This window comes from Vulpes vulpes, chromosome 2, assembly GCF_048418805.1.
Source record: "Vulpes vulpes isolate BD-2025 chromosome 2, VulVul3, whole genome shotgun sequence".
NCBI lineage: Eukaryota > Metazoa > Chordata > Mammalia > Carnivora > Canidae > Vulpes > Vulpes vulpes.
In genome coordinates this window covers 138105244-138127767 of record NC_132781.1, presented here as the reverse complement: position 1 = coordinate 138127767, position 22524 = coordinate 138105244, and the positions used below count along the sequence as shown (strand labels likewise).

General features: G+C 43.0%; 1 protein-coding gene across 4 annotated transcripts in view; it reads right to left on the bottom strand.

Moving 5' to 3' along the window:
• Positions 1–4879: 4879 nt before the first annotated feature.
• The window catches only part of CSNK2A2 (casein kinase 2 alpha 2), a 39555-nt gene continuing 21910 nt past the window's right edge, over positions 4880–22524 (bottom strand). For 2 of the 4 annotated variants that reach the window (XM_072750131.1, XM_072750132.1), the window contains 8 exons: positions 21096–21155; positions 15793–15876; positions 14891–15001; positions 14549–14650; positions 13919–14019; positions 12736–12884; positions 11143–11237; positions 5035–5330 (listed from right to left, as the gene is read on the bottom strand). In XM_072750131.1, coding sequence (XP_072606232.1) covers positions 11161–11237; positions 12736–12884; positions 13919–14019; positions 14549–14650; positions 14891–15001; positions 15793–15876; positions 21096–21155 — 684 coding nt within the window. In that variant the 3' untranslated portion in view covers positions 5035–5330; positions 11143–11160. Of the gene's footprint in view, positions 5331–6558; positions 6754–11142; positions 11238–12735; positions 12885–13918; positions 14020–14548; positions 14651–14890; positions 15002–15792; positions 15877–21095; positions 21156–22524 lie in introns of those variants that run through there. The other 2 variants (XM_072750133.1, XM_072750130.1) reach the window with 2 other exon arrangements.

Genomic DNA, 22524 nt, shown 5'->3' with positions numbered 1-22524 from the left:
CAAAGGTTTGGAGAGCATGAATTAGTGAGTTGGCTCCATTACGGACCTAATTTTGGTATGCTTTTTTCAGGTGCAGATTGTATCTCTGTGCATTGTATCCCAGCACCTACACAGTACCACCATCATGACAGGCACACGATGAATGAATGGATGGATGAGTAGACTAGAGCCAAAAGGACACCTCTGACATTTATTTTCATTTCAAAGGTAATGTTGACCAAATTAACCTAAAACCATGTGTCTCTCACAGAAAAATGCATTTAAGCACTAAAATATTTTAGGATTGTTTTCCCTCCATCAACATGGAGTTATGTAATGACAAAACACAAGAGAAATCTTGCTAATTAGTTGCTTCCTTCAATGATTTCTCTAATTAGAATGGAGTGGGTCAGTTAAAAAAATTAATAAATAGAGAGGAAGCAGAACTTACTGAGACAGTAAAGGGATTCCAATCTGGGTAGTGGGTGAGGATGCAAATAGGCCATTAAGAGTTTTAGAACAGGTAACATAATCCTAACCCTCATCAAGTGAGATATAACATAGGGGTGGCCTTGAAAACCCCATTACTACTGCAAGGGGCTTAGTTTGTTTACCTGAAATTTGGGTGAAACCATTGCAGAAGTAGCAACCAGTACATAACCAGCTCAGAATCTCTAACCGTGAATGTATCACAGTCCTGAGTTTAGATAGAATATGTTACCTTGGTAGGATATCAAAACATACACAGAGATTATGGCAAGTAAATTAAAACCCTGGTTATCAGTAATCTATGTCAAATTGAGGAATAAGTTTCTGATTATTGTGATATTTTGTTAAGATAATGTATTAGAGAATCTGATACATTGAATTTAATTTTAAATGCTTAAAGGAATGTGAAATTAGATCTGTGATTTTAACAATGTCGAAGAATTATAAGCATATAAGCATTTGATGTTTAAAGATTTTTATTTATTAAATATATGAGTTTAGACATAAATATGTTCATATTTGAATGCTTAGGAAAACTTCATCTAATTTTAGGTCTTCCCTATTAGCATTTGGAAATGTTTGTGGAATTCAAACAGATTGGGTATGTGGTTGACTTTGAAATGTCTAAGGAAACTAGATTCAATGTACAAACAATATTTACAGTTTAACCCATTAAGTTTTGAGATGATTGAACCATCAGTCAAGGAATAAGCAAAAGTATTTATATACAAAACCAACTAGTTTGTAGTTAGAACAAGACTTGGAAATCAATGTTAAAAACACAAATTAGATTTTAAATGTACAGCTTTAATAACTAAGATACTATTAGAAATGCCAGTAATTATAAGCATCCTTTTCAGTGTGCAAAGGCTCTGGTCAGACACCAGAATCTGATGGACAGCGTTTATTCATGTCAAACCCTAGGAACTCTGAACACTAGCCTCCTCCAAGAGACATGAAGTACTTGCCACACTGCAAGGTAGAGTTTATGCCCTGCCCTCCTTGCTGATAGGGATGGGAAGGTCTAGCAATGAGAGTAGTTGTACCTGGAGAATCACCTTTAGCTAGGAACAAGGATGGAAGAGAGCCTTGAAACTGGGTGTTCAGCTGGTGGATGGAGAACCACTGCACGCCAGCACCAGTGGTTATACCCAAAGACCATCAGCCCTGACAACATCAGTTGAAGAGCCAGTGGTAGGCAGATGAGGCTCCTGTTCATCTGAGATGAAATTCAAATGGGACTCTGTTGGGCCCTAGCATATTATTGTTTTTAAAATTTATTTTTTAATTCACATACAGAAAATTTGTGTGTGTGTGTGTGTGTGTGTGTGTAGTTCTGACAAAGGCACCAAGTCATATAACCATCGCCATATTAGGATACAGACAATTCCATCAGCCCTCACATTTCCTCCTGTTATCACCCCCCTCCCTCCGCCACGGGCCATGCTTAATCTCTGGCAACCACAAATCTGTTCTCCATTTCCTACATTTTGCCCTTCCCAGAATGTCATATAAATGGAATCACTCAGTAAGTAGCCTTTTGAGTCTGGCTTCTTCACTTTTATAATGTGTTTGAGATGTACATTTTAAAAGCTTGCTGAATATTCCTCAAAGTGTTCATCCATTTCATACCCACCCCTCCGTCCAGGGATATTTTAGAATATTTGCTGTCCCCCTGCATGCTTACTTTTGAAGGCTTCCCTACAGCATTTCAAACATATTAAAAGGTAGCCATTTTTCATATTTAAGGTAACTTTTTCTCGTATTTTTTTGAAAAGATCTTTTTGATCTTTTGAAAAGATTGCTTTTGAAATTATTTGACTTTGTGATTGTGACACTTCATCATAATGAGAAAAATAATTTTTTAAGGCAATTAACAATGAGGCTCATAGGATTGGAAAGACATGTAAGTACATTTATTGATTTTTTACTTTGTAGCTTTCTTATGTGAGCACCAATGCTTTTTCAGGTTTTAAACATTCCTGTTTCCCTGGAAAGCTCAAAGACTCTGGATACCTTGTCTCAAGTGCCTAACAGAGCCCCACAAGAATTCCAAGGCTAAAGGCATCACGGTTCTGACCTACACCAGTGAAAGAAGGGAAGAGAAGACTGCTTTCTCTGAATCATAGCAATGCTCTTTCTAAAACAAAACAAAGCATAGAGCACAGTAATTCTTTTTAAAGATTTTATCTCAAAAAAAAATAAAGATTTTATCTCACAAACACAATGAACTGTGTAAAAATGTTATGTGCAAATGTGTTCACTGCAGCAGTACTGGTAATAGAGTCAATCATCAGTAAGGGATTGCTTTGCATGTAGTACATCACACACTGGAACACCACACAGCCATGAAAAGGGGTGAGGTAGATCTTTACGTGCTAACAGTGAAATTGTCACAACTCAGTGAAAGCACAAGTTGCAAAAAAAAAAAAAAAAAAAAAAAAAGATGGTATAGTTTGATTACATTTCTGTAAAAATAAAAATCATCTTGATGTTAGTAAATGTGAAGAAAAAAATTCCACAAGATATACACCAAATTTAACCATGGCTTCCTCCAAGGGAGGAAAGAGTTTTCGTATGTGTTTGTGGTAGGATGGGAGTTGGGTGTGGTGGGGGAAGGTGTTCATGATTTACTTTTTGCAACATTTGAATTTTTTGCCACCAGCATTATTACTTTGGTCATCAGAAAAGTTAAATAAACATTAAACAGTCCAAAACACAAGCGGGAACATTGAAAGATGTGAATTGATGTTCTGGATCTCCAAGCACGTTGTGGATGAGCTTTACAGACTGTTTTTGGGTAAGCAGGTCCCTTGTCCCCTTCCCTCAAGGTCAAAAAAGCCTAAGCAAAAACTCTCTCCCACCCAATAGTAATCATCCACACAAAAAAGAAACTTATCTGATATGCTTGAGAGGTTTCTGGAAAAGAAGACTTTCCCACTGGGAAGTTAAAGAGCACCTTGGTTGAGAGGATAAATGGGGAGCTAGCATTCAAGTTCTGCATGGCATCTAAGAATTCCCAAGTCAATCAACCACGTCTACTCTGGACAGACCCTTATGCTCTGGGAAGGCTATCAAATGCTGGCGGGTCAATGCGAAGGGAACGTGCTATGTAGACAAACATGCACATGCAAAGCACCGTGTCGGTAGGAGCTTCAGGGACGTGCTCATTAGACCAAGATATGGAGATGCCGTCCCCCAGAGACCTGGTCATTTGCAGAGCCTTGAGTCAGAAGGGCCGCATGAGAGAGCCCACTTGAGAAAACCAGGCCAGTGATGGTGCTGCAAAGTCCCAAGTCCATCCACTCGGCGTCCTGTCGGCCTTACAAAGTCTGCTGGCAGTGGGCCTGCGGGCCCTCCTCGCTGATGTCCGGGGGGCAGGCACTGTCTCAGGCTCCCACACCTGTGGAACTGCTTGCATACGACAGAAGCTGCTCCAAGGGACACTGTGATGCTGCGGTGACCCCGAGGGGCCTCTTTGCTTTCCCCCCACAATTGCTTCAGAAACTGTGAGTGTCCACACCTGGTTCCCACAGTCACCTGTTCAGGACAAGCAGCAAAGACAGAAGAAGGAATATTGTGGGACCAAGTGGCTTTTGTGGAGAACTAGTGGGCGCCCCTGAACAACCTGGGCATCAGGGTCAGCCCATCACTCCTGCTCTCTATGGGCTGTGGCAGGACATGGGCCATGGCCCAAGGCAAAGCTGTATGGCCACCAGGTTATGGCTGCTTTCACCTCCTGATGGCACGGCTGTCCTGGGAGGGCAGGCCTGAGGGAGCCAAGGAAGGCTCGTTTGTAAAGCAGGTTTCATTTTCACTTAACAAATACAACTGGTGCTTCCACTGTACCCTTTCTCACGGCTGAGTGGGCCACTTTTCCTTCCGGCTCATGGGAGCTTCCGAATGCCACAAGAAACAGCCCATGGATCTGGACCCGAGACCCTTGATCCCTTCCCTGCTGTACAACAGCAGACTCACCCAGCCTCCAAGGTAAGATGCCTTTCCAGAAAGGGCCAGGGGAAGAAGATGGGGAGTTGGAATGAACTATGGAGACACCAGCAACAGAAAGCAAAGAAGGGACTAAGGCATCCTCCAGACGTCGCTGGAGGTGACATTGGTCTACCACCTAATCACTAGGTTAGAAGGGTCAAGGCAAAACATGGCTTTCCTGGCTTGCCCAGTCTACTGGAGTCACCTGTCGTTTGCCCCACTCCAAGGATCAGTTCACGATACCTGTCCCACTTCTCATCTCTCGTCAAGAGTGTCTTTAAAACTGGCCCTTCTCAGCTTTGGAACTCCCCCTGCTTTCCTCTGGCTAGAACCTGGCATGAATGCTCTTCTATTTCACTCAGTTCTCTGTGGCCACGGGTCTTGGTTAATGGCCCCTTCCACACTGAAAACTCTCCATACATTTCTTTTAAAACCTTTTATTCAATAATATATACTTTTAAAATTATAATATGTAACTGCCCGTCATGCCATATATTGCCCCGTTCCCCCACTCTGGAGTCTGTGGTCGGCTAGTTAACGTGGTCTGCTGGAAAAACAGGCGGCCACAGGCCGAGTCAAGGGACACGGGGGGAGCAACAGTAACCAACAACCATTTTGCATACCCTTCACATTTCCCATGCTTTCTGGGTCAGGAGGAAGTCAACAGGAAGCCAAAGGCGTGTGAACCTTTTACATTCGGAAGTGAGGTTTGATATACGGTGGTGGGCTGCCCTTCGGTTGGTCTGGTTCGTGCTGGCCAAACCTGCCACCATTTTGTGTCTGCTCACGGAACGTGATCTCTCTACACACGTTAAGACGTTTGATTTGGTTCTTGTTCTGCTTATGGAAAAGTGGGAGGAACCGCAACAGACCTGGGGAAAGAGATGGGAGGAGGGGAAAGATGGCATTAATCAATCTGACCTGGAGTGAGGACAGGCTTCCACTTGCCTGCGGCTAGAGTGCTGGGAACAGAGTACAAGCTTAACTTTCCCATGCCGCTTTGTGGAAAACCTAGTAAGAACTAACTTTATGATCTCAGGTTTCAGAGCAATACCCTCTTCCTTCCTCTTGTGATTGCTGCTAACAAAGATGGTCTAAGGCGTGGTCTTCTGGAAAAGCAAAGGGAAAGCTCTGGTTGTAGCGTGTGTTCCCTGGGTCTCCTCCCCACCTCTTGGGCCCAGAACACTGATTTAGAAGCCCCGAGGCCTTTTGACCATTCTGTGCAAGCTGAGCAAGAAGCTCGGCATTTCCAACTCCACATCCCCATCAGCCGTGGCCTCATTTACTGAGGACACCTCGGGACTAATCAGAGGACTGTATTTACACCAGGAAAGTGCCAAGTCCACAAATAAACAAAGAGTAGAAAGGGAGCTCAAATATTTTTAACTTTCCCCTGGGAGCAGCTGTGTGGCATGGCCTGAAAACCCCATTTCTTCTTCCACGTCCAGCACAGTGAAGTGGGGCGGTGAGATGCCAGAATTATAGCAGTGTCTCAGAGATCCACCCTAACACCAACAAGAGAAAGGACTATGCCCTTGGGAAGGAAGCTGTTACAGAAACATCGTCTCATGAAAACTTTCCCTGGACAAAGGAAGGGTTCTATACTCTTGAGCAAGGCCACATGGTGTGGAAGGTTAGGAAAGAAGGGTCTTATTTGCCTTTCAGCACTTCGGCAACTGATTCCCAATTGTCCAGCGCCACAGAGGGATCCGTCAGTGAGAAGCACACTAATTAAAGACACCACCATCTGCCAAATGCAGACTCAATAGCGTGTGCCTGCTTGTGATGCAAGGAATGGGGGTGGGGAGAGGTTTTCATCAACACAGAGCGCTCTGCCACAAAGGTGAAAGCTGTGCACTGGAATGGGCCGATCCCAGGAGCAGGTGCCTGGGGAGGGCAATGAGGAAGCAAGTGCCAAGGAACCACACAAGCCCCCATTGGGACACCAGTCTAGCCCCGCCTCTCTCAGTAAAGGAAAGCCCCACCGGAACATAGGGATTCACTGCAACCTCCATAGCACACATCTTTGCAGTTCAAGGTTTCCCCCTTCTCTCCCCCAAGACACAGGAAATACAAGCTTAAGGTCCTCAGAACAGTGGCTTGTCTCCCGCTTTGGGAAGATGGTGGTTATCAACATTTTTATTTATGAAAACAGGAGTTAACATGGCATTTGTCTTTCCTCTAAGGGCAGCAGCACGTCAGTCATGCATCAGTCATCCAGTGATACAAAGAGGTGGCCAAGTGCGTCTGAAGTGGTCATTTGGAAAGGATAGCAACCCAGGCAGTGGTGCTTTTCTGCAAACAGAAGGAAATAGTTGGCTCCATGGGTCTTGAAGATTTATCCAAGCTTTCCACAGGGTGTCAAGATTTCTGTCCCAACCTCTTAGTTACCATTTACAGCAAGAAAAGCCAGCAAGTGCAAAACTGTTAATTTATTGATTCAATGAAAGGTTTTTTTTTTTTTTTTTTTTTTTTTTTAACAATCCCCAATACATGCAGTTCAGGGTTAAGTATCACATTTGTAGCACATTGTTGAGTCTCTACACAGAAGTACTCATCCCATCAGCTGTATAACCCATCACATCACTTTCCCCAGCCTCCACAGCACCTGCTTGCAGTTGTTTCCATGAACACATCCATAGAGCTCAAAAGTATGTATTATTACTGGTTTTCTTGGCCAGATGCTTCACCGCCACCTCCTCTCCCCAACTCCCACCCTGGGGTTAGTTATTAAAAGCAGGATGTTATGCCATCTCAGATTTATTAAACTCACTGATAAACTGTGGCTTCTCGTGTGCCCCCATGGACCCTGCTTTTTGCTTTTGGAAGGGCTTAGGTTTCAATGACCTTAACGCTGATCTGTTATTATTCAATCCCATTTATTTGTAGGAGGGAAGTTTGCTTTTTCCCATGGGTGCTCATGCAGTAACAGGTTTCCAAACAAATCGTGCAGTCTGAACTGGCATTAAGGGAAACTGCTGAGTGGGCTTAGAACCATTTCAATCATATATAAAAATTCTTCCAATTGCTGCTTGTGTTCCCCAAATAGTTTTGCTTCCATCCTTAATACAGCACCTGGGAGAACCTAAGTTATTTCCCTGAGTAGGTGTGGACCAAGACCCAACGCCACCAGCTTTTTCTGAGACTCAGCATCTGCCCCAAGGGCACCATCTTCCAGTCCCACCGGGATCAGTCCAGGGTGCCGTGCCCAACTCAGGACACAATTCCAGATCATGAACATGGTGCCCCCTAACTCTCTCAAGAAGTCATGCTCCCTCCTCAATTATCTACCCTTTGACTGATTTTCTTACTGTTCCCTTTCTTATAACCACCTCCTCTCTGAGCCCCCAAGGATTAAGCTCTTCTGTCTTCTCCAGCCAAGCAGACTGAGCCTCTTCCTTCTCTGAAGGGAACACAGCAGCTTTGAGCCTGGTGAGCAGCGGTGTGCTAGAGAAGGTCTGTTAGACCTGGCACGTGGCCGGTGTGTAGGTGCCTCAGAGAGCCGCCATCGGCACTGCTCTCATTGGTGAGAAGACCCAGGAATGCTTGGTCTGCACTGTCCACTTGGCTTCTCCCACCCAGTCACCTCCTACAGGAATGGGACAGGGGTAGACAGCTGATATGATCCAGGGGAGAATGAACTGCAAGCAAACTGCAGATGAAAAGACCATGTGGCATTTCATCAGTTCTGCTCCTGCCATAGGGACCTGTCAGCTGAAACCAAGCCTTGTACTTATGCTTACTTGTGGCCCAGCAGCCCTGACAGACCAATCTGAATTTGGCAGGGGAACTTTTTGTTCTCACCATACCAGGCCTATGTTGTTGAACACAGGTGGAACCTGAGATGATAGTGCAACGCTACCCTGTTCCCCACAGTTTTTGCTTTTCTTTAGGAAATAACTAAGTCCTTATCATAGGCACTTTTAATTGATTATAAGGTAACAAAGCAAATAGATGGCTAATCAAAATTACTGAGATGGATTTAAGAAATACTCTGCTGACCGAAAAGGATATTGGGTGGGTAAATCTACCATAGCTTAAGTCTAAAATACAGGAGCAGACTCCCACTCATTCACACATCCACCCACACACACATCCACCTACACCCTTCTCTCTCTCATCATCTTCCCCTGCCTCTTCCCCCAATTTTGGAACTCTCCATGGACTACCTCCTAACCCAGGTAAGTACTCTGAAATTTCGGGGGAGCTACGGTATATCTGGAGACGGGTAAGAGAAAAGGTCTGGACTGGACTCACTTTAGTTTGGGAAAGAACAGCCTACGGCCAGCCAGCCAGATATCAAGGCCAGACTCAGAAAGGGGTTAAACTCAGTTATGTCAAAAAACAAAACAAAACAAAACAAAACAACTCAGTTATGTCGTCTTAAGGTGGGAAGAGAAATGAAAAGTATAGGTGGTGGAAGAGTAACCCATGCATAAAAAGGAAGAATTACTCCCATGTCAGAGCCACAGTCACAGAGCCCCAGGATAGGCAGGTTAGCTCTGTCTGCACTGACTAAATTATGATCAACAGAGAGAGGCAGAAGTACATCTGTACAATGGTTAAGGACCCAAGTGTACTCTTCCAGATGCTTTCAACTGCCTCTTGGGAACCCAAGGGAAAGAAATGGGGTTTGTACTTCACCAAGACCCTTCAGGTACTCCCCATGCCTAGTCCAGACAGGCAACTTAAAAAAAAAAAAAAAAGATTGGGGAGGGGAGAGAACGAGTGACAGAGGAGACGAAAGGCGGGGGGGGGGGGGGGGGGGGGGCGGCAAAAAAGACACACAGTGGCACATCTCCCTGATAACTACCAACAGTGTTGCCTAGAAGGGCACATCAGAAAGCTGCTGCTGCCTGACAGGTCCAGCTGAGAGCTCATGTCTTGGCTTTGATTTTCAGGTAGAACAAATGCATACATTGACACAGAATGTGCAATACAGGCAGGTAGTACTGGTACGAGAACCTTAAATGAATGCATTTCCTGGCTTTGGGGTTAGGATCTTTTTTAAAAATTTTCTATCTGTAAGCTCAACTCTAGTAAGAGTTTTCTCTGCATTTTAAATTCCCACCAACCAAACGACAAAAATACAATCTACATTTAGAGATAAGATAGGACCTGCTACCAATACCAGTATGATTTTATTGGAATATGGAATGTAAACAGATGTTTTCAAATGAACAATCTAACCTTATAAAAATGTATGGCATTATTAAATAGGTAATAAAGAAATCCTAAGGTATGATGTGGGTAGACACCTCAAGCTCTAGCCTAGCTGTAAAGTCCCCACAGCTGTGGCATGGCTCTGCAACTGGGGGGAGGGGACTGCCTGCAAACCATACTGGTGACAAGTCCCCAAAATGAAATCAGCCCGACTATTTACTTTTTAAAGCAGAATCTAGCTTCCTTTGCTAACCTGAAAGCTAGCACAATGGATCCCAAGCTCTGACACTTGCTCCAGGAGCTCCAACCCGCACCCCCCGGCCCTCCCTGACCCCAGGTCCCTCGTATGATGTTGCTCTGCTCAGCCGCCTAGGAGTGGGCCACCTTGCACATGCAACCCCAGTCCCTGCATGTGAAGAAGACAGCTCTGCCATCACATCCACTTATCACCTCTCAGAGTTTCAAGATGCAGGTTACCCAAATCATAGAGGGAAACTGCTTCTCATGGGGATAAAGAGAGGCAAAAAGGGGTGGGGGCAGGGGACTACATTTTCCTTAACCAACAGGTCTTTCCTAAGTACACTCTAATAGGATATTTCTCTCACTCCCAACCTTCCTGAAGACCAGCTTTCATTACAGTTGTAACCAAAAAGTCTCTGTTTCAGAGAGGTGCATGAACATAGGTGCACAAACAGGGACGTATGTGCTAGGAAATGGTAAGGTTTTCCTTATAAGGCTGCTAAAGGAAAAAAAAGGCTACACAGAAAAAATAGCAACAAGATTTTATGGTTAGGCAAATCAACAAAGGTTACAGTGAGCTCCAAGTTATGCACTTCGCATTGAACTTTTGATGAGTCAGATGGACCTGTTCACGGCATCACAAGGTCTCAAGTGATGACTCCTGACATCAAAGGGGCCTCTTATGAGTGATTGCAGTTTGCTCCCAAATGAGTACACTTAGAAGAAAACTGCAGTGGTGAGGTACATTTCCTAGAGAGCTCATGTCATAAAAAAATACATAAAACATGAATTTGTAAAAGCTTAAAAAAAAATACTGTCACTGTTTTAATATCTCCTTTTCTTAAATGAGGCTGGTGTGTCAGTACAGACTGCTGACTTAGCTAAAACTTGAGCCTGAATCTCACCAAAGGAAACCCAGACCACAGTGGAATAGATAGGAAGTCAGATATTCAGAGCTTGTTGACTGAATGGGTTAATTTAACAGCGGTCTCCTGTTAAATAAAGGTAAATGTACAACAACTCCGAGTCTCTCATCTCCCATGCATTCCAAAGGGAGTGTTCCCTCAGATCCTGAACTATGTGCATCGTCACACTGCCACGATAGCAGCTCCCTGTAGACTAGTACTGGGGGATTTCTTTCTTTTTGACAGACATTTAGGTCTTTACTCTTCTTTGCATTTAGAAGGAATGACTAGAATTTCTTTTTATCACATTGTAGTTTTCCTTCAAGATTTGTGTTTGGTTGGTTGGTTTTATTGGCAAGCATCAATGCCTCATTACCCGTCGCCTTCCAAGTTTTCACCGGGCTGCCGTGAGGCCACTGGAAAGCACAGCATTGTCTGCACAAGGCTGGGACTGCTCCTTTACCACGGGGTCTGCAAGAAAACAGGATGGGAGTCAGCCAAGTCTGGGCTTGGAGGTGACAGAGACACCATCATGACAAACCCCCTTCCACAGTGGGACAAAGAGAGAGATGGACAGACTGACGAGAGAGCTGAGGCCAGAAGAGCGACAGAAATCACAGAATGAAGGTTGGAGAAAAATCAGACACTGAAAAATAACCGGGAATTTGCTCTTAGAGTCAACCCTTATACTTGCCTCAGAGGGCAAGTTCAACGACTGAGGCCCACACACACTGACTTCCCACAGCTCAAAATCACTACTAATCTTCCTGTGTGTTATTTTCCTTAGATACTATGTCAGATCCAACCCCCAATTTCTTCAAATCATGTGCAGTAATGAGCACTTGGGAGCAAAGGAATGAAAAGAGCCATTAGAAGAACTATTAATTTTAAGCAACAGTTATTTGAAACTTTTTTTTTTGACGGAAGATGTGTGTTCAGAAAAGTAGACGGATCATGAATTACGTATTACAAACACCAAAATTCTTAATTCAATCTAACTCAAAGGTGAAAATAGCATCTTGTGCCAGAAATTGGAAAAAGGACCTCTGGGTTGTACTTGTTAGAGGTCTAGAAGGTTTAAAAAAAAAAAAGAGGTCTAGAAGGCCAAAGGGTAAAACCTTTCCAATTTGCTGTCTACTAATGCTTATGGGCCAACAGCTTCAAAATTTGTATTCTTCAGGTAAGATGCACTTAATCTCCAGAGGGGAAGGAAAGAAGGGTAGATAGCATACTGGCCAAGCAAGAGACAGGCTGAAGGTTTTCTTCTTGATCCAGAGAGTGGGTTGAGACTGGTCCTGTAACCTATATCCCCTATATCCTCTGTGCCTGGACTAAATCATCTCATGTTGCCAACAATTAAGGGGAAAGTCTATCTGAGACATACTTTATTGGGAGGGAGGGGCCAGGGAGCTGTACGCAGGCAGCCCAGAAGCAACCATGTGCAGTGAATACATACATACATACATATATACACACTCTGAAGTGAGACCTAAAAATTCTTTAACTCAGGTAGGATTTTACTGAGGTCCTTCCATAGGTGCTTTCCTGTCTTCAGATTCCTTTTACTGAATTTAACTCATTTCCTTCTTTAAAAATATACTATGGTCATCTTATTACTTTTAACCAACTACTTTGTTTTCTGAGGGGAAAAAACATGTTTGATTAGGTTTCCACACAGATATATCCGAAAACAAAGTTCAGATATTTGTGATCTCTCAACCCAGGGCCACAGGAAACGGTCTGCAGACCAGACTCAAGGGGAGCTATGGCAGTGGACAAGCAAACACCTCTGCAGATCAAGAAAAGGAACTGCAAGAGCTGTCTCAATAGTCCAGAATGAATGAGGTCAAATTCCAAGGATGATTCAATCCAAACACCTAGAATTCTCCTGACTGGCCTCAAAGATAAAGAACAGGAGACTTATTCCTTTAATAAATCAGGCCCCTGCAAATGGTCCCTGGAGACTCACAGAAGTAGGGATGCTCCATGGCCTCTTTGGCGGTCAGTCTCTGTTGATGGTCGTATCGCAGAAGTTTGTCCAGAAGATCTAGGGCCTCAGGGCTGACGAGGTGTCTGTTCTCACTATGGATAAAGTTTTCCCAGCGTTTCCGTGAATGTCTGAGGAGGAAAGGGAAGCACTGGTACTGAGATTCAATTCAACAAGAATCCAGACATTACCATGGTTAAAGCCAATAGAATCTTAGAACCCCAGGAGGATTATAAACTCATTAAATCTCATTCTCACAGGTGTCTGCCCCACCCTCCACCGGAATATCTAAGGCATCCTGAAACAAAAAACATGCTGATAAAATGAACTAAAGCTTCTACATCTGATTTAGAATTTGTGGCACCTTCCTAGATCATTTCTTATGCATCAGGCTTTTAGTCAATTCTGGTGAGGCACAGAGGTTGTGCAGCAAAAATATTTAGAGAGCTAGCCTTGGAAACAGAGGCTCCACAAAACACTGGAACTGTCAACGCATTTACTTTTCAACACTAGTGCACTGTACCTGCAAATATGCTTTAAAATTTGCCACGTTGGGGGGATCCCTGGGTGGCTCAGTGGTTTGGCGCCTGCCTTTGGCCCAGGGCGCGATCCTGGAGTCCCGGGATCGAGTCCCACATCAGGCTCCTGGCATGGAGCCTGCCTGCTTCTCCCTCTTTTTTTTCTTTTTCTTTTTTTTTTTTCCCTGCTTCTCCCTCTGCCTGTGTCTCTGCCTCTCTCTCTCTCTCTCTATCATGAATAAATAAATAAAATCTTAAAAAAATAAAATAAAATTTGCCACCTTGTAGAAAACCCATTAAATAGAACAAGAAAAAAAAACTATAAATCTCTTCCTCAAAGAAGAATCACAGCTTTCTAAGATTTTCCATTAAAATAAGCATACACTGTCCTGCAGAGCTTTTCACTGTAACAGGATTTTGTCTTTTATTTTCTATGGACTGACAGGTTATCTCTTGAAGAAGTACAACGATCAGAAGACACATGTAATCAATGCCCAAACCTCAAAACAAGTTTTAAAAAGCATACATGAGAAAAAAGAAGGGTATTTTCAACTTTGCTATGATTAGCAAGTGATTTCGGCGAATATTCCCTCTTCTGAAATGGGTTTAGTTAAAACCCTCGTTCTCTCTCCCTCTCTCTTACTTACTGTCCCAGGATATCGTTGAAGTGCGGATCTAGGTCTATGTGATACTTCTTCAGATACCCATACAGTTCATCTGTACCCAGAACCTTGGCAATGCGAACAAGCTGAAACACAAAACAAACTGACCAAATTACTGAGCACAGAGCTCACCGCAAGCCTGTGAGGATGCTATCCCAAGAAATGAGAGGACTTCCCATCACTGAATCTCCAGGGACCAGAGGCAGATTGGAGCCCGGGCTGACAGGAGGCAGACCAAAGGCCAATGATGTTCACAGAAAGCAAATTTCCAAACTCCCTTTAAAATGGTAATAACGTATGACAATAATCTTCCAGAAGCTGACAATTACGGGGGCATCACAATCTAATGACTAGAAGCTAGTTTTGTTAGACAAGGTGTGTCTGACTTCTTCACAGACTCACTGTGCGGCATACGTGGAGCTTAATAAGATAGCTTTATCTGGCTCTATGTTTGGGGACCTGGTAACCACAGACAAAATCTCATGAAGCTCTTTACCCTGAAGGAGAATTTAAGTGCAGACACTGAGTGGCTCAAGGATAGCATCCCTGTCAACAGACTCCCATTTCCTTGGCATGTGCCCCCACATGGGGAAGAGCCAGTTAGTGTTTGCTCACCTGGTCATAGTTGTCCTGTCCGTGAAAGAAGGGCTCCTTTCGAAAGATCATGCTTGCTAACATACAGCCCAAACTCCACATGTCCAAGCTGTAATCATACATCTGGGGAAACAAGGTCAGCCTGTTAGTGAAGGGTGTTGCAAAAGTATTTCTTTGATCTGGATTTCTAGTCTTCAGTTGACCTTTGCACATATTTTAGAATTCAAATAAAAAAAAAAAGTCACTGAGAAAAATCTGAAATGACTGCTTCAGGCTGGGGTTTTGAATTTATCCAAACTGACTTAATAAACAGCATACGAGGAGAAGCCCTAAGGAAACACACAAAGGAGGTGTGAGTTGTACCTGATAGTCCACAAGGAGCTCCGGGCCCTTGAAGTACCTTGATGCTACACGGACATTGTATTCCTGAGCAGGGTGGTAGAACTCTGCCAGACCCCAGTCTATGAGCCGCAGCTACAAACACAACAGAAATCAAACCCGTAAAGAAGTGTTTCTAGACGCCTGTGCCTTAGAAAAAGGCCACATCATGTTAGCTGACAATATGTGCGCTACATAACAAATGTTAGCCAGTGCACTGGCAAAAATTACCCTTTCAGCAACTGTGGAAGAGGTCACCTCTAGAGTAGAGCTCTCAGAATCTTATTTGCTTTTTTTTTTAATTTAAATTATCCTGGCTTATCATTCTCTTCCCATCAATCAAGCTTAAGCTTTTTTACTCTGCCTCTGTTTTACTTGCATATAACACATTCCCCCATTATTAACAGCTCCCATCATAAGCTCAAGCCACAACAGAAAGGGTTGGAGACCCAGGCCCCACCCCAGGATTGAAGCATTGCTCCAGCTTTTTATTAATCACACAGTAGTGGAATCACTTACTCACCAATCAGGGACAACCAGAATTGGATATGAAAAACAGGAGGGACCCAAGTGTAAAGGCTAGGCAGACTGGTCTAAGGGTCATTAAAAGAAGTACAAACCATCTGCTGGAGTTTCTTTGCGAGGCCCTCTGGAAAACCATGACCAAAATAAACAAGGGACTACAGTTAGGCTCACGGGTCTACTTTCCTTGTGTACCATGCTCATGCAGAGCAGAAAGCAACACTGGAGACCGGAGAAATAACAGCAACACAAGTTTGCCAAAGAAAACAGTACTGGTCTGCAGTCCCTCCTAGGTCAATACCTAGAGTTGTGGTCTGCCCTAGACCTTCTAAGAAAAGCCTTGTTGCGCCTGGCTGCAACGGTACCTTTTTCTGTTGGTGATCTATCATGACATTGTGAGGTTTCACATCCCTGTGCATGATTCCCTTGCTGTGGCAGTAATCCAGAGCCTATTAGATAAGAAAGCACAGAGAAAAGTAAGCACACTGTCTACCAACCTCCCAACGCAAGCATATTATTTGTGACAGCTTCATGTGAATACAATCTCCCAAGGGGCAGCTTACTGCTGCGACAGAGGACAATAACCATGCCTCAGATGGTACCCCTAGCACTCTGTGCACACTATGCTGGCAGCCGGAGGAAAAGGGGCTGCGTTAAGGAGGGAAGATAGGAGACACTTCTCTGGACACTCTTGCTACTTGCAGTTAGTAAGTAACACTTTACCAGTCACTTTGACTTAGGAATCATACATTAATCTATTGGTCTAACTCAAAGGACCTGGGAAACTCACTAGAGTCCCCTCTCATAGTGATTCAAATGGGAATGACAAACTGTGACATTTGACATGGTTTGTCTTCTAGACAAGTGCCCAATGCGGACTTTTGGGATTAACAAGTATTCTAGTATTAGTATTTTCTTTTACAAATAATCCTTAAGCCACCTGGCCTTTAAGGATTCTAATTTTCCTCTAAGGGAAGATATTGCTTCCTATAAGATAGAGGATATACAGGTAAGATTTTAAGTGTATAAGCCAATGATTTTTTTGAGCACATTCATAGAATTGTGCGACTGGCACCACAATCCAGTCTTGAAACTTCTGCCATCATCCCAAAAATTCCCCAGCAGCTTGCATGGGATTGGTCACCATTCCCATTTGCCCCCTACCTCAGCAGTAACCACAAACTTGCCATTGCTACTGATCTGCCTTTTCTGGACAATTGTAAAGTGGAATGGTACAATATACAGTACTTTTTTTTTTTTTTTAGATTTTATTTATTTACTGAGAGAGAGAGAGAGAGAGAGAGAGGCAGAGTCACAGGCAGAGGGAGAAGCAGGCTCCATGCAGGGAGCCTGACGTGGAACTCGATCCTGGGTCTCCAGGATCACACCCTGGGCTGTAGGCAGCGCTAAACCCACTGTGCCACCGGGGCTGCCCAGTACTCTGTCTTCTTTCCCTCAGCATTATATTGCTGAGATTCATCTGTGTTACGTTTTTCTTCCTGAGTAGCATTCCACTGTATGGATGTACTAGTTGATGGCTATCTGGGCTGTTTCCAGTTTGGGGGTATTATGAATAAGGCTGCTTATGAATATTCATATACAGGCCTTTGAGAGGACACAGGCTTTCATTTCTCTCATGCAGATTCCTGAGGGTGGAAGTGCTGAGTTTTATGTTAGTTTACATCAAACTTTTTAAGAGTCTGCCTAATTGTTCTCCAAAGTGCCTGCTCCAGTTTACATTCCCACTGGTAATGTATGAAGGTTGTTTCTCCACATCCTCGTCAACACTTGTCACTGCTTCATCTTTGTGATTATCGTTTTTCTGGCCGGTCTGAAGTGGAATCTCATGTGGATTTGAATTATATTTCCTTACTCAGGGATCAGGTTGACATCTTTTTGGGTGTTAGTGGTCATGCTGTATCTTCTCTGGACAAATACTGATTCAAATCTTTTACTCATTGTTTCTTTGGGTGGTTTTAGAGAATACAAAAATTTGCTTCTATTTCTCCTTTTTTGAACACAGTAACTATTCCCATAAATTTTAAATTATGCCCTATGGCTTGTCTTAAAAAGCACTGAAGCCTACCTGAGTGCCATGATTTTCTTCTTGAGTAACAAAACAGCAACCTACTATCTTGTGGTTCCTACTATGTGCTTGGCACTGAGTGGTTTTAGGGGAGTTTTCCACAGGACAAAATCAGGGTTTTTCAACCTCAGCTGTGCTGATATTTTGGACCAGATAATTCTTTGCTGTGGGGAGCTGCATGATGTTTAAAAGAATCCCTGGGCTCTTCTCACCAGATGCCAGCTGCACTCCTCCAAATTGTGACAACCACAAATGGTTCCAGATTTTGTCAATTTGACTTGGTTGAAAACCACTGGACTGGGTCCAAGAATGATCCCCAAGATCAGCAAATCCAGGAATAAACAAATTTTGCTTTTCCCCAGACACAAAAAAGTAAACAGTGTGCGATGCTTTTTATATGAAGGTAAAAAAACACGCAAAACTAAACTGGTGGTAGAATTGAGAATATTATCTTCAGAAAAGGAGATCCGGAAGAGAGGGGGCACAGGACAGCCTTCTGGGGTATTCCTTTTTCTCTGCCAGGCCTGTCCAACAGAACTTTCAGTGATGATAGAAATATTCTATATCTGCACTGTCCAATATGGTAGCCACTAGCCACACGAGGCCACTGCACATCTGAAATGTGGCTACTGTGATAAAGGAAAGGAATTTCAAATTTTAATTAAAACTTAAATAGCTGCCTGTGGGCAACAGCTACTGTACTGGACAGCATAGTACTATGTAGATCTGGGTGAAGGTTCCACTTATGTAAAAACCCAAAAAACCTGTACACTTAAAATTTATTCATTTACGGAAGTTCTACTTCAATGTAATTTTTCTCTGTTTTGTTTTGCAACAACAGGTGTAGCAAGATTCCACAACGGCTCTGTGGCAGTATCTTAGGAAACCAGGGCTCCTGAGGACAAAGTTCCCTGGATCTGAGCACAGGAACCCAACAACCACTTCACAGCCCTCTGCCTCAGTTTCTTCCACTTTTTCAGTGAAGCTGAAGATTTCCTCTTCCTCATCTAGTTCCCCCAAAGAGAAAATCTGGCAAGTGTCAATTCTGTTATTTTGCCTAGTCTGTGTCCAAAGGAATGAACTAATAAGGACCATAATACCTGGGGTGTGAGAAATACCTGAGCAGAGGCTGAACAAGTAGAGGAAGGGAATTAATTCTTGTGCCAAGTTAACTAGTCAGACTCCCTGGAGTCACTGACATGCTTTTAAATTCCTTGGGGGAGCTATTTCACTTTCAAAATCTGGCATTATCTGATCATTAGGCATGAAAGACATTTTTCAAGCTTCGTCTGGGGTCCTGTGCCTCATTAGCAGAAAGAATGTCCTTACTGCCTGCCTGGCCGCTACCTCCAGAAAGCAGAAGGGATATCAGATACAAAGGACTGTCTGAATGACCAGCCTGTGGAGACTTGTGTCATCGGGATGTCTTTACTTGACCTAAGGACAACTGTGCAAGGTTATAAATCTTCATCTTTGGTGTGGTAAGTTAAAAACACAAAATCTTAACACCTTACTTAAAAATAACTGACTGTGAGATTTAGATTGCAGCTCTTGTTGGGTGAATGCATGGGGTTCTCTGGAAAGCACCCCCAGGGAAGGAGCTAGCCTGACAGCTCACAAGACCACACCACCACTAATAACGTCTTCTCCACCGACATCTTCAATTCTGGCATGGAAAGGACATGCAGAAAGATGTAATACACCAAGTTCTACCTTCAAATGTTTCTGACCTTATTGACAAAAGAAAGACCCATTAGTTTTAAGAGTGGACTCTTAAATCTACCACCTTGGTACTAATGATAAGAGGTTTGTGTAAGTGCTTCTAAGAAAATACATTCACCGTACGGGGCTAGTTCTTCAAACTCCCATTCCCTGAAACTCAGCCTTAATTAAACTTGGGATTTTGTTCAAGTAATTGTTCACAATCCCATCCAATCTCCATCTTGGCAATTTTCTTCAATAATGCCAATAACCTAATCATCTTTATCTTTCAGAGGTTCTTAAACTGAGATCCCCACACCCCATAAAACGTTATGTAATACTGTGTATTTACACATGCATTTTGGTGGTGGTGGGGGAGTTAAAAATTCTCATTAGATTCTTAGTGATCCAGACTCAAAACAACCTAGGAGCCATTGGTCTATTCCAATTTACAAGCCTTTTTAGAATTCTTTACCTAAGTGTGTTTTTAAAAAATATTTTAATTATTTATTCATGACACACACACACACACGTAGAGACATAGGCAGAGGGAGAAGCAGGCTCCATGTAGGGAGCCCAGTGTAGGACTTGATCCCAGGACTCCAGGATCGTGCCCTGGGCTGAAGGCAGGGGCTTAACCCCTGAGATACCCAGGTGTCCCAGAATTCTTTACCTAAGTGTGTACCTAGACAAACTAAAAAAGGGTCATTCCTCCACCAACCAGTAATGCTTCAAAATTTCCATCTTGGGATTACTAAGTGTCCTAAAAGGGCCACCCATTACCTCTCCTTGCATGTCTAGGTCAGTCAGGGCTAGAGGATAGGCTGGGAAGGGGATTATGAGTGATGACAAGAGAAAGGAGATTGCAAATGCCTGCCCACCCAGTATGCGTGTCCCTTTCTACTGGGACTTCAATGCTCTGGCCCATCAAAAAGTGAAGTCTACTTCCCCACCCTTTGAATCTAGGTTTGGCCAGGATCTGCTTTGGTCAACAGGGCATTAAGAGACATGACACAAGTAGACGCTTGAAAAGCACTTACACATTTAACTTCACCCTCTCATGCTACTAGGAACCCTGAGGCCACCACAGGAGGAAGTAGCTTAGACTAACCCCCATAGAAAGAGCCTTCAGCTATTCCAGTTGCCATTCCAGATATGTGAATGAGGCCATTTGGGACCAATGTGCACCAGTCAAAAGACTTACCCAGCTAATCCCACAGAATTATGAGAAATAGTACATAATTTTTTAAAAATTGTTAAGTTCTGGGTGATCTGTTACACAGTAAAAATTGATAGCATTAAGTAAGCAGCAAAAGGAAAATCCGAAGGCCAAGAACTATGAAGAAGGAAGTTCTGATTTTTGGCATGTTCTTGGTATCTCCTGACTGTTCCACAGGAAAGTTTCTACGTAAAAATCCCACAACAGAGATCGCAATGGAAGTTAAAACAAAAACAAAAATAAACTCTCGGGGCACCTGGATGGCTCCGTCGGTGGAGCCTGCGACTCCAGATCTCAGGGTCATGATTTCAAGCCCCATGTTGGGTGTGGAGCCTACTAAAAAACAAAAAAACAGAACAAACAAAACCACCTCACTAAATTCTCTAAGTGTCAAGAGAGAACCTACCTGAGTTCTCTTTGTCCTCTCAAAAACTTCTTGGGAAGTGGGAGGGAGGATGGAGTAACTTGGTGACAGGCATTGAGGAGGGCACCTGACGTGATGAGCACTGGGTGTTTGTTACATGTGACTGATAAACTACTGAACACTACATCTGAAACTAATGACGTGCTATGTGTTGGCTAACTGAAATCATAAAAAAAAAAAAAAAGTCTCCTTTGATGAATACACCCGAAAAGATTCACTGCCTCTGAATGCCACTTACCTTAAGTAGCTCATACATATAAAACCGGATATCGAAGTCTGTCAGGATCTGGTAAAGTTGCTGAAACACATTTCAGATAGCAGAAAGTTAATTTAGTCTCATCATTTTGTCATCCCAAATACTGGCCATAATTCTCTGTAAACTTTGCTGCTTAAGTCACTGAAGAACCCCAGGACTTTTTACCACCTGATCTGGAACAAATGAGACAAAGACCAAAGATGAGTGTGTAATACTTTAGTTTTTTTGTGTGTGTGGGGTGGGTGTGTGTGGAATTCCAAGGGAGAGAAACACTTAATTCACTGTGGATCTTCTAAAAACTTGTTTAATGCTCCATCATTTCAACACCCTAAATTACATTATTATGGAGATAAAGCCCAAGTTGTCCAATTGTCCTCATATTCTTACTATACTTCAAAGTAATCCACTGGAGCAGCAGTGTCCGTCAGAGAACTAAGTTCTGAGTGCAGAGCAGAACCTGAAGAACTTCATTGGCCCACGTGGTAAAAAGTGGCAAGACAGTCCACCTGCTTTGGTTCTGGCAGATGGTAAGAGACTTAAGAAAGGAGTACGAGAGTGAGATATTACAGGAAAAAAAGAATAGACATAGGCACTGAAAATGATTCCAGGTCAAAAGGAGATGCAAACAGTTCTCATACTGGGACACAGACATACCCACTAGGAGTTTTGTTTTTTTTTTTTTTTTTTTTTTTTTTAGTTTTGTTTTTTTTAATTTCAATTTCTAAGAGGCAGAGTAGCATTAATACATCCAGGTTCATTAAAGTCATCACAAACCTTCATCAGAAACTATACTATTATTTTTAGTAATCAATTCCAAGTATATGTTTCCCCATCAGTCCAAAGCAGCACCTTCTAGAAAATCAGTACACTTTTTAAAACATCCTTTGTTTCTTTACTGAAGACTCAGGCAGTAATAGGGAAGCTCTCTAAGGAGCTCTGATCAGCATATACAATGTATCTGTGTAAGGAAGAAGTAAAACTACACATCCCAACTTGTTTGTATTTATAATGATATATGGACATTAATATGTGGGTGACTGAAGTAAAACTACACATCCCAACTTGTTTGTATTTATGATATATGGACATTAATATGTGGGTGATTTTGTATATATGCGTGTGGGGGATGGGCAGCTGGCACACGGGGAAATAAAGGAAATTTTTCATTGTGTAACATTTTATATTCTAGATCCATGTAACTATATCACCTGTTCAGAAAGATAAACAATTTGCCAAATTTAACATCCTCTAAGAACACCAGGATTTAGCTTCCTCCTCAAATTTTCCATTGAGAAGAGTAATTCTCCCTCTGGCTTGGTAGGAGTATTTGATTTCTTCAACCTCAGGCAGCAGCCAGCACAGAGCATGAGAACGTGCGGATCAAACACCGGTGGTGTCTGGGAGCTGCCCT